At 33.8% G+C, this 12862-nt stretch overlaps 1 protein-coding gene and 1 pseudogene across 1 annotated transcript; both read left to right on the forward strand.

The window, feature by feature from the left end:
- The first annotated feature begins 1518 nt into the window (after nt 1-1518).
- LOC113699717 (uncharacterized) lies at nt 1519-8145 on the forward strand (annotated as a pseudogene).
- A 3965-nt stretch (nt 8146-12110) lies between these two features.
- On the forward strand, nt 12111-12554 carry LOC140010587 (uncharacterized). The gene has a single exon (XM_072057886.1). The coding sequence runs from the start codon at nt 12111-12113 to the stop codon at nt 12552-12554; it is 444 nt and encodes a 147-aa protein (XP_071913987.1).
- The last annotated feature ends 308 nt before the right edge of the window (nt 12555-12862 follow it).

Raw genomic sequence — 12862 nt, forward strand, 5'->3', positions numbered from 1 at the left:
GATTGATATGATGATTATAGCCAGCTGAGCACAAGTTTATATGCAAGATACACTTTTCTCTTCCTTCTTTGTATTTTAGTCGGAGTAGTACAGAAACATTTAACTTGCTTCTGTTTTTCCTCAATAAAGAACCATACACTCAATTAATTAACATGTTAAAACATCCGTATTTTTTGGCAACAAATATTAAGTATTGACAGAAGAAAGGGGGAAAAAACTTGTGATCCGTTTGGATAGTCTAATTTGGAGAAAAAAAAATTTGTAAATATTATCCTATTTACATCATAAACATAATTTTCAGCAACTTTTTTTTAATCTTATATATATATATATATATATATATATATATATATATATCACATCACAAAAAATATTATATAGTATTTGAAATAATTTTTTTTTCCAAATGATCTCATATCCAAAAACACTCATATATTCAAATAGCTGCTAGGTAGCGAAGCCTTTTTTTTTTTTTTTTTTTCCATTTACCTTTTCTAAAGCCAACATCTTTACTCATCAAAGCATATTTTCAGGTAAAACGACTTTGTGCATTCCAACTTATCTTTTTTCTTTCATGATTTTTTTCAACTATGTTTTGGTGAAAATAATTACATTTTTATGCTCCATTTTATTGAAATTTTTTATCACATAACGACAGAGAAAAATTTGAGCACGTGCATTGGAAAAAGAAGATATTACGGAAGCAACTTTTAGAAGATTACATAAAATACGGACATTCACTAATGTAATTATTGTTGTTTCTCAGATATAATTTTCTAAGATGATATTTGAAAAAAGGGTAAAAAAAACGAGTGATATTAAAGAAAAAAACAGGTGCAACTTTTTCAAAATTCATATATAGTGCAAATTCCAATACGCTGATTGAATACAGGTCGACATAATGCAAAGAATAAACAAAAAAAATCACTTTACATCCTGAATGCATCATTACCACTTAAAGTTCAGTAGAACCATGAGCATCTTGGCATCCATGTGCATGAACTTCACTTGTGATGAGGCTTCCACTTGTGATGATCTTCTTTGTGCACTTCCTTTGCTGGAGGGGGTTTCTGGAGAATTAAGCAAATACGGAAACAGGAAGAATCAATAAAACCATATAATGGGGATGAAAACTACAACTTAATGCTTGAATCTAATCCCTACTGACTGTTTTTAGGTCTAGTTCTACAGATTGATAAAACCATATAATGCAATCAAAATTTTTGGATTAAAGAAAAAATAAAGATGAAAAATGGTACTGATTAATTTTTTTCTTAAAAAGCCAACCTTGAATTAAGACTATCAAAGTGCTAAATTAAATTTAAGGTTAATATAGTAAATTCACAATAAAGGTTAAAAAAGTTGTTCTACACAAACTCCTACATTACACTGTTATACAAGGTGCAAATGAAAACTAAAGAAACAGGCAAACGTTAGAAGTAGAACATGACAACTCGAGGGACCAAATTAGCAATTGTACTTTAACCCCCAAGAAATTAACCCAGAGAGAGAATGTAACATAGTAAAACCATATTTTTAGTGTTCACTTTACCATTTACCCTTTTGTTCATATTTTTACATGACTCTTAAAAACTAAAGCCACCCTCCCTTCTCAAACTCTATTGCCTAATTTCTAGGAAGTTGCCTTTCTATATCTTGATTTACTTACTTTTTATGCATATTTGTGGCTCACCTTCGTCAATTTTTTTTCTTTTGTCTTTCTGGTTTTTAGGCAGAAATTTAAAATTTTGTTGTGGGTATAATAGAATTGGAGGGAGAAATGTTGAATTTGTTTGCTAAAATTGATGACAAAAGTTGGTTTGTCTAGGATTTGCCTTTAGCTGAACAAAACATTAGCATTGCTTATGGTGGGAAATTTATCGATTTTGTTGGCTCTTTTCTTGGGATGTGCTTTTTCAATTTTAGGGTTCTTATTTTTTGGAAAAAATATAGGTGCAAGTTCATTTCTTTTCTCGGTGAGTAATTTGGATTTGATTATGTGAGATAACTAAGATGGGAAAGGGAAAAAAAATTCACCTATGTGAGGTTCTGTGCAGTAGTTAGTAAATGATGCTTTCGGAATTATGCTTGTGGGAATTGGTTTTTTTTTTCTTCTATAGGTTTTATTTATTTATTTTTTTTACCTTGTTTTATCTGAAAGATTTTGGTGTGTAATTTATTAGATTACCTAGTTTAATTGCTAACCTGTTAGTGATATTCCAAAATTACCCCTCTTTTGTTAGTTAATTAGCGATCATATTCGATTTTCTTGGTGATGCCGCTACGGCGCTTCTTAATTAGAAGTAAAAAATAGGTTTAGGTATTAAATTTGACAAAATTAAAAGATAGGGACCAAATTGACACTAGTGAAAAAGGTTAGGGACTAAATTAGCGATTTTTCTTTTTTCTTTTTTTTTGCCCTGTTTTTTTCCTGGCTTGATCTTCACTTCACTTTGTGTTTCCTCTCAGGCCTTTAGCAGGCTGACAGCTACCGGGATTACAGTTCCATCAGCCGGTATATTGCACTCGGCAGTAGCACCCCTGCGGACAGTAGGTAAGATTAAATTCATGTCCCAAATTTTGCCCCAGCTTAATTTTTAACCCATTCAGTTCTTAATTGTGGCCTAAATTCAAAATTTTGATGGAGTCGCTGGTAAGTTTACTGAGATAATTTTCTTTAATTTATTCTTAGTTCCCTCTGTTGTTTGTGAGAAATTTATTTGCCTTTTTTCTTTATATGCTTAGGGGAACGAAGGTTGTTATATTTGGCAATCTATGATGGAAGAACTGCAGCAGAAGGGTGTAAAAAGGAGGAAGGAATGGAAGAAAAGTAGTTCTAAAAAGTCCAAAAACAAGAAAAGGTGAGAACTTTAGGGCCTGGTTCAGAAGATGGGAGGGTTAAGAAAATGGATAAAAAGATGAAAAAGTTTCTTCAGAAAAAGGCTAGAAGCTATAATTCAGATGATGATGAGGTGGAAGAATCCGGAATTTGAAGGGGGGAGAAGAGCAGTCAGGACTCAGGAGTAGTGAAAAATGAGGTAAAAGGTGGGTTCGAGTCGAAATTTTTGGATAGTGAGGAAGAAGGAGAAGAGAATGGTGAAGAGAAAATTGAGGTTTCGGAGGATGAAGATGGTGAAATTCAGCCAGGAGTTATGAGATTTTCAGAGGGTTGTAAGGCTTTTTAGGTTGGCATTCAAGAAGATTACCAAGAAAACTGCTTCAACCGATCATGATGTACTGGTGAGTATGCTTAACAAATTCTTGACTTCTGCTATTGATCATGTTTGGAGATTATTTTTGTAACTGTGATTGAATTTGATCAGAGGCGCTTCTTCTTTTTGGTAGGGTCCTGTGTTATCAGCACATAAAAAACTCGTTGCCGAGAAGCTAGCTGACGAAGAAGCAGAGAGAAAGGTTAAGGGTGAGGCGAAGAAGGAAAAACACCTGGTATATTGATGAATTTGTTTAGTTATTTAGTTATTTTCATGTTTAGGTTCAAGTAGCGGGATTTAGAAAATGTAATTTCATTGAGTTTTACGTGAGTGAAGTTTAGCCTTAATGGTCAAATTAGTGCAGATTTTGCCTTTTCCATTATAATTAGTTCTCACGTGATTTGGTTTTCTTTGCATCAAAAGGTTGAAGGGAAGGGGCATGTGAAGCCTGCTAATTATTTGGATTCACTTGAAAAGCATCTCATTGGAGTTGCTACTAGAGGAGGTATTCCTGACTTTATTGATAATGGAATAATTGTTCTGCAAAGAAAAAAAAGGTCTATTTTTTAACTGATGAAGCTTCTGTGTTTCACGTGTCTTGCTGTGCTTTTCAGCGGTCAAGTTATTTAATGCTGTAAGTGGCTTCTCCAAACCTATTATTTTCAGATTTTGTTTCCAACTAAATATGACTGGTAGTTTTTTTTTTTATTCTAGTTTTTGTGATTTATGTAGATGAACTTTGTGGTACTTAAAATGATTATTTATATGGCATGCAGGTCAATAAGGCACAACACTCGCAGAGAGGACTGAATCCCTCAAGGTCGAAAGATGAAAAAGGTAGGTGAAAAGCATCAAATTCAACATTTCAGACTTTGATATATCATTTTTTAACAACAAGGTTCTTGCTTCAAGTACATGGTATTTATTCCTATTATCTTTTCCATTGGCTTCTGTTCTCACAACAATCTAATTTTGAAGCCAAATATTTTTCTTTGACTTGATATTCAGCAATACCTTGTCCTTTACTTTAAGAGAATTTGTATTCAGACTTTGAGGCTTTAGTTACCTGGTTCGGAATGTCCTCAAAAGCTTTCTCTTGCTCCCAAAAATGCATTATAACGGGGATCCTCAACCAAGAAATTAACATAACATCCTTATTTGCAGTCACTAGAACGTATATGTGCTGGGTTTGAGATTTTCTAGTATTACTGCTGCTTGTATCACTGTAGACAACCTGAGGTAGTCAATTATAATTAATTTTGTACACAGTTTCGTGTTAGTCAGTTGCTCTCTTTAAGATGAATTCCTCTGTCTCTCTCAGTGTGTGGTTTGAAGAGTGCTAACAAGATTAGGCAGCAAAACTTCCTTCCCAGGAGGATTATGGTGCTTCATTACTAATTCACGCCTTCAATCCTTACTCTGTTATTTATCCTTAAGTTGTATGGGGTGCATGTTATTTCAAGCTGGTTTAATTTTAGAATGTTTTCCCCTCGGAATTTTAATGGTGAATTGCCCTGGATCATGCCATGATCCCTGAATTGTTAAGCATAGTTATGAACTTGTCTGATGACGTGTTACTTCAGGAATTTCTTTCTGCATGAGTTCTTTTGAGTTTCATCTTGGGATCTGGATGGAATTTGTGCAAAGCGTCATCATAGTATAAAGGCATTTCATTTAAGATATAAAACCACAATTAACAAGGTTAATTGATAGTTAACCTTCATTGTCTATGAAATAATGAACCTTTCTCTTTCATTTCACAATGATGTAGTTATTACAGAATGTTTTGCTATGGAACTTTATCTTGGGTTGGATATTGACAGTAGTAGCAAAGGGTAGTTTGTGTTAAAGTTTTATGCTATGCTAAGAACTAAATATAGGAGTTTGAGATTGTGTGTCAAATTTATCCCCAATCAAATAAAAAGAATTTGAGACTTTTACTGGAGAAAGCTATAGGTGACGAATCTCGGCATTTGATGCTTTTCTGAGCAGTTAATTTAGGCTATAACTGGTTGTCTGTTCTTTTTTGCATTTTTGGTGATCAGTGATATCCTGGTTTGCATATTGACCATTGATGTCTGGAAATATAAGAAACCATTATTAAGATGATGCTGGTTAAATCCCATTAGATAAGTTGGATAACAACAGGTTGCGGTAAAAAGGTAAGGAATTACATGAAATTAGGATTTTGGCATTAGGATGAAAGATTTGGTTTTGATCAGATTCCAGTCCATAGTTAAGACGTATATGCAGATTCTTAGCCAGCTGTTGTAATTGGGAATCCTCAAGAGGATGAGGCTTAAAATCATTGAGAACTGATGCAGGTGTTCTGTTAGATTGGATTACAAATGAGAGAGTTTTAGATAACTAGAAAGCATGTGAAGAAAAACGATAATTAGTCAAATGCTTTAGGACTTTAGTAATTTAAAATAAAAAGAAATAATAAGCTATTTAGATTAAAATTCCATTTAGAGGTCAGGTTTAAAAGTTTTCTTGTTGAGCTACGTAAATCAGTTTAATTTTGTTCTTTATCATAAATTGCATCTTCTTTGACAACATCTTCTTCGGTGGAAATATTTTTGATGGTGGAGATTCTTCTGATGGTAGAAAGTCTAAGTAAAACTTGAATTGCATGGACAAGGGTCATCCAAGCCAAGGGAGTGGATGGAAGTTTACTGAGATCTGGACCGGAAGGAAGCAATTGAATTACATGAGGATGTTAGCCATTAGGATTAGAAGATACGGATTACTTTTAAGTTCTTCTCTAGAGATATAACTTACCTATTTAATTTCTTAGAGCCTTTAGATGTAGTTAATACTAATCAGTTTTAAATACTATAACTTGTTTTTTCTAAGAACTTGGTGCTTTGCAAAGAACAGCCCAATTCAAGGTTTTCTCTTGGTTTTCCTAAACCTGTGTGTGATCATGAAGACTTTGTACTTGCCCACTTCTACTTGCCTTATAATACAAGTCTTCTGAGTTAGTATTAGTTGTAGATCATTATGCCTAAATTGGAAAGCAGCAAATTTCTATAGTTGGAACTTGAGATGTCATACGAAGATACTTTGTAGTTTAAGTATGATGTTGGTCTCTTTTTATCTAGCTTGTGGTGCATGGAACAGATGGATAACCAAAGAACTCTGTGTGTGTGTGTGTGTGAGAGAGAGAGTATCTTTATCGACCTTCAAAATTACAAACGTTCACTCTGCTGAAACTTGCTGTCACACTGCCTCCTCTGTAATCTTAGGCAGAGCTACTTCAAGTAGTTGTATTGCAACTGAAAAGTGTGGTCTTCTGATTAGTCATTTTTCAATCAGTTTTAGAAAGAAACAAGTAGGTTTTTGACTGTCTAGTTAAGGGGATTTATTTGTAATTCGCCCTGAGCTGCAAAAGTACATTGACATGCTATTTCAACTCAAATTTAAGCTAATACATATCCTTAATGCTGTGATTATGAAATGGTGGACTCATGTTCAACCTTTATTAGGAATTGTTTTAGCATGAAAGTTAGGAAATGATATTTTCATTTCAGCTGGCAGGTGGTGATCTCCATCTCATTTGTGGACATAATAGTAATCATAATGTACATCTCACTGCTTGTGGCCTTCCAAGCATACATGAATTTAGCTGGTAAAGTACAAGTTGCATCTATTGAGTATCCCTTTGGGAGCTGAGGTTATAATCAGTTTGATTAGTTTTAATTTGTCTTTCTTGGCTGTCGGGAGTTTCTTGGCTGGTAAAGTACATAGTTGCATCTATTTTCCCTGAGGTTATAATCAGTTTTATTAGGTTTAATTTGTCTTTCTTTTTAATCTGTGCACCAACGTTAAGTGCTCTCACTCTTGAGCAACTTTATACAATTTCTCATTTTTTTTAACATCGAGTCATATGGATATTTATGTTGTTATCTTAAACGTGCAGTAATTAAGAAGCGGAGGAAAGAGGCTTTTTTCTCAGTCTTGGGCCGGACCCCTTCCCAAAAAACCGGGAGCATACAAAAGGTCAATCTCTATATGTTTGTTCCTAGTCGTGGTGTTTGAACTAAATTGCTTTCTGTTTCTACCTTTTTTTTTTCTTTGTGAATGACATATTTTGGATTTCATCAATTTTTTTGCCCTTTTAAATTCTTAATAAGGCAGTCAATTAATTTGCTATATTTTGTGTAGATTGGTGCATCTGCTGGCACTGGTTCTGTTGATGCTCCTGCATGGGCGCCATTGCGTGATAATTACATGTTAACAAACTCTAAGTTGAAGGACTGGAGATAAGATGCCAGTGAGAATCCCTCGAAACCATTCCTTTTTCTGAAGTGTTAGATAGCCATTCTGTAACGCAACATCCATCTCATTTGCTTGTCAAAATTCTGCCTTTCTTGCCGATGCAGGGCACAGCTGCTGTAGATGACTTTGGGTTGCGACCAGATGTAGATAGTTCATCTGATGATGAGTAATAAATGTCAGGATAAATTACAGTCAACTTGCAATGCTTGGATGCAGCCAACTGGATGGAGCTGGAGATGATCTAAACAGAAGCAAGAAGTTGAGACTCGTCCTCTTCATTCCAAAAGCCAATGCCTATTCTTATCATCAGAGATGCGACATCATAGAGAGATTCTAGCCTTGATTTGAACAGTTCCATACTCCATTTTCAAGACTCGGACAGGGGTTTAAAGAGTACCAGCTCAATGATAATTCAATTTTCACCAAAACAAAAAAAAAAAGAAAAGAAAAAGAAAAGGTAGCTTCAATGAACCATTTCATCAGAATCCCCATCTGTCTCACATGACTATCTTAGGATCATCATTGTATCTACCTGTGAATAGTCTCATCGCCCACAAACATCGTGTTAGAAACAATATCATAATTACATAGGACTTCATTGTGTAATGTCCAATATAACTCAATTAAAAGGAAAAGGAAAAATCGTTTAAAATGTCTTCTGTATTTTACAAAATGACTTTTTTTGTTCTTCACTTTTAAAAGTGTAATTTTACATCTCTTATGAATTTACATTGATCAATTTGATTTCTATCTAGGTTTCTAATTAGTTTTTAGGTGGAATATACTCTGTATCTTGCTCGTGATTATTTTTAGGGGTAAAATTGTCAAATTATATTTCACATAATCCAATTCATAGTCTCTGACATTTTATAAAATGAATTTTTTCGTTCTTCACATTTTACAAAAATAAAATTTTCCATTCTTCACATTTTATACAATTAATTCTTTTCATTCTTCATTGGTCATGTGTATGCATAATTTTTTTTTAAAACTCATGTATATGTCTATATGATTTCACCTACAACTACAATTAGCTTGTTCAGATAAAATTAAATAGAGATATATTACATGCTATTCATACTGTTTAGGTGAAATCAAATAGATATATACATGAGTTTTGAAAAACAAGAAAAAACTATTTGTACACATGATCAATGAAAGATGAAAAAATTTATTTTGTCAAATGTAAGGGACAAAAAAAATTCATCTCATAAATTGTGAGGGACTATGAATCGGATTATGTGAAATGTGATTTGACATTTTTGTCCCAAAAAATGATCACGTATAAGGCTCGTGGTAAATTCCAGTCAAGAATAAGTCAAAAACCTAAGTAGAAACCAAATTTTATATATGTGAATTTATAAGGGATATAAAATTACATTTTTAAAAATAAGGTAAGGAAAAAGTCATTTTACAATATGTGAGAGACATTCTAAGCAATTTCCCAAAGAAAAATTCACAAACACCTCTCAACCATCATTATCTAGTACAAAAAATTGCTCCATGGTTAAGCATGAAGTTTCTACAAAAGCACAAGACCAAAAGAAATCAACTTTAATTGTAGTTTGTATTAGGATTTTTTTTTTTACACAAAAAATGTAGTGTGATAATTATTTACCAATTTTTATGTTTTCTAGATCAGCTAAATTTCTTTTAAATTAACGTGTTTTACAAAGCCAATCTTATGTCAAAAGTATAGATTTTGAGAATTTGATTGCAAGTACACAATCAAATTGAAGAAATTATTTCTAGAATTAACTTTTTATGAACTAACAGTATAGTAATTTTTTTATATTTGCAAATTTTTATATATGTCACATGTGCATGATTTGAATTTTAAATTTAAATTCATATTATACGGCATGATTTTAACCTATTAGTGTAAAAATAAAATTTGTATACTAACAGTGTATAAAAAAAGTTATCCTTATCTCTAAAAGTTTAATTGGTATATTTATATGGGTCGGGTACCCATGCTCGCCAATTCTCAAATTTATGATATGTTTGCATACATGCAATATCTACTTCTAACCTCAATCCATTGATATTAGACACTGAAAGTGGATTTCATATTTGTTTAAATATGTAAGAATTAAAGAAAAGTAGGTGGTACCAAAACTCTAAGCTTCACTCACTTGAACCCAATGCAATAAGAACATATGAAATCATAATGAAATGAAAGTATTAAGCTTGAAGAGGCACTCGAAATTCGTTAATAGCTTAGCCATTCTTCGTCTCTATTAAGCTCCCGAGCCAAAATTTCTTGCTTCCAACAAGACCAAGATTCACCTTATTAACGGCTCTAGGTTAGTAAAATGACTTGAAAAAAAAATCAAAAGATTATTAGTGTTTAAGCATGAAATTGCTTTGGTGACTCTATACACCTAGAATGCAAAGTTGAGGGGACATTTTGAGGTTTTTGAAAGGCTTTTTCCTATAGTGTCTTAAATATTGCATCAAAAGTCCCATTTAAGACTTTTTCTTTTTTTTATTTCTATTTATTCATTAGTTTCTTCCTTTTATATTTTATTTTACGACAGGATAGAGCTCATGTAGAAAGTATTAATTGATTTCTTGAAGCAAGAATTGGGTTAATACAAATTAATAAATTGGAATAACTTCGTGACTATACATTCGATATAGAAATAGAAAGCATAGCATTCGAGGAAATTTCTCATTCACAAGGAAATTTTGTTGGGCTAAATCAAACTTTTTTGGCCCAATGTGTTTTTGTCCACAGGACGCCAGCAGGAAATTCCAGTAACTGGTATGTTGTTGCCATTTTGAAGGGATTAAGGACTGAAGAAATGTATGAAGTCTAAACCCAATGATGGGTAAGGATCCCAGAAAAGCACCCTCTTAATTGTCTCAATAACTAAGCCCCACTTAGGATCTAAAGATAAGAAACAAAATTTTAAAGGAGACGAATAAGGGGGTAAAGACCATCTGAATTTTGTAAATGAAACAAAACCAAAATTACAAAATCCATTTTTATCTTATTTAAATGACTTTCCTGCATGACAATTGATGAGTTTTGATCAATTGAAACTAGAGGTGTCAAAATCGGTGACTTGGATGGATTTGGATTGGTTAAAATAAGTAATAGATATAAGTGAGAACCCATTTATGCCCATTTAATTAGATGATTATAAATGTGTAAGTCAAAAAATGAATTGGGTAATCCAATTACCCATTTATAACTATTTATTTTAATTTTTTTATAAACTCATTTGAATTCATTTTTGCAAACTAAGTTATCAATTTATATCACCCTTTACACCCATCATTAGTTTTAAATATTTTATCAACCTTTACACATATAATTAGTTTTAAATATTTACTTATAATGCTTAGTAAGGGTGGGAGAAGGCAATTCTAAATGGATTAATTAGGTTTGATAGGTTACCCAATAATACCCATATGCAAAAACTTAAAATACACATACCCATCTCTATTCATGAACGGGTATAGATAAATTTAACTAAATAGATTTGTTTGCCACCTATACCATTTAGCAATCATATAATGATGAACAATGGCTTTAGCAGAAAAAATGTAAGGTGCTCTGCATACACCTTGTGGCACACATAAACCATGCAATACCTCCTCAAGATCCACGATCCACTTCTATCTTCAGGAATTTTAAATGGCCAAGGCGGACCCGTGGCAATGCCACTTACTGCTTCAAAAGCAATCATATTTCACCGAACAAATTATCCGGATAATCACTGAACTTTTTAAATAATTAAGATTTGGCTACCCAATTACCTGGATCTATCAATGGGAAAGTAGCCAGGCAAAACCAGCTGGTTGTCAGCTAGAGTTCGTTCATGCGCTAATAGAGGGAGGGAGGTGGAAGACAGATCACTTGCAGCTCTGGTTTAATGCAGATGATGTGGAGCACATAACTAGCATTTCTCTTAGCCTTTATGAGAGGAAAGACAGATTATATTGGAAGCATAGCAAGTCTGGGGTTTATACAGTTAAAACAGGTTATGTGGTTGCAAAGGGGGGAAGGGACACCATGAACCGCAGGTCAACACCTGACTCTGAGACTAGCTCGGAAATTAGGAAGCATATGGTGTGGAAAAGATTGTGAAGTTTAAATATTAAGATGAAACTGAAGCACTTTTTTATGGAGGTGTTTGCAAAATGGGCTGGCTACTAGTGAAGCACTCTATCAGAGAGTTGGAAAGGGAAGCAATCTTTGTCATTGCTGTGGAGAGGCTACCGAAACCATTGAACACGTGTTCTTTTTTTGCCCAAAAGCTCAAGTGGTTTGGAGGCTAGCTCGTGTGAGATGGGAAGGGATAGTTGAGCTGCAAGGCAACATATGGAGATGGTGGAATGCTGTGATGGAATCAGCAAAGGAGGTGCAAGGAGTGGATCGTGTCAAGCTCACAGCGAATATTCTTTGGCAGCTCTGGAAAGCGAGGAACAAGATGGTATTCCAGATGGAGAGTGTGGATGCAAAAATGATAATCGACAAAGCTCAGCAGAGACACAGACTCCCGAGCAACTGCATCATCAGAGAGGGAAAGACTGGTTCAGCATGCTTGGGAGCCACCCAAGGAGGGAGTCATGAGGATTAATACGGATGCAACAATCTCAGCTAAAATGGTCAGGACCGGACTAGGGATAGTTGCAAGGAACTGGCGTGGGGAACTAGTGAAAGCTCGAGGAATCGGTGGAAGGAGAAGAGGGGAAGCCGCCACAGAGGAATCATTAGCGATCAAAAGTGCGTTGGAAATGGTTCAAGTTGCAGGTTGGACAAATATAGAAGTCCAGTCTAACTGCAAAAATGTAGTGAGCTCTATCAATGCGGGTAATGTTCAGGATTGTAAGATACAAACAATCCTAGAAGACATTGAGGCCCTAAAGAATAGCTTTGACAGCTGCCTAGTCTCTTTTGCTCCTAGAACTACGAATGGTTGTAGTCATGCAATGGCTCAATTTGCAGCCAAGTCAATTAGAGACATTGATTGGGAAACCTCATTCCCAACATGGCTAGCAAACTTAGCTAGGAAAGATATGGGGGTAGTTACCCCTTTTTGTAATTAACTCTTATTTTTTCAAATGTTAATACCTATAAAATGTTATCATTTGTTAAAAAAAAAATAATTAATAAAATATTTTTATCCATTGAACTATTAAATATGTAAATTTTAACCATTCCATCTAATTTCACCGTTAACTTTAATAGACCTAAAAAATCGCATAATTTGCGAGATATACTATTAATAGTTAAATTTGACATAGTTAACGGTAAAATCGAGCAGAATGATCCAAAATTTATACATTTAATAGTTCAATGGGTAAAAGCATTCTATTAATGGTTGAGCGGCTAAAACTCTTAGTAACTACCCAGA

This window comes from Coffea arabica, chromosome 7c (genome assembly GCF_036785885.1).
Source record: "Coffea arabica cultivar ET-39 chromosome 7c, Coffea Arabica ET-39 HiFi, whole genome shotgun sequence".
Lineage (NCBI taxonomy): Eukaryota > Viridiplantae > Streptophyta > Magnoliopsida > Gentianales > Rubiaceae > Coffea > Coffea arabica.

Excerpts from the sequence above, each read along its gene's own strand:
- LOC140010587 (XM_072057886.1), top strand. The coding sequence starts at position 12,111 with ATGGTCAGGACCGGACTAGGGATAGTTGCAAGGAACTGGCGTGGGGAA.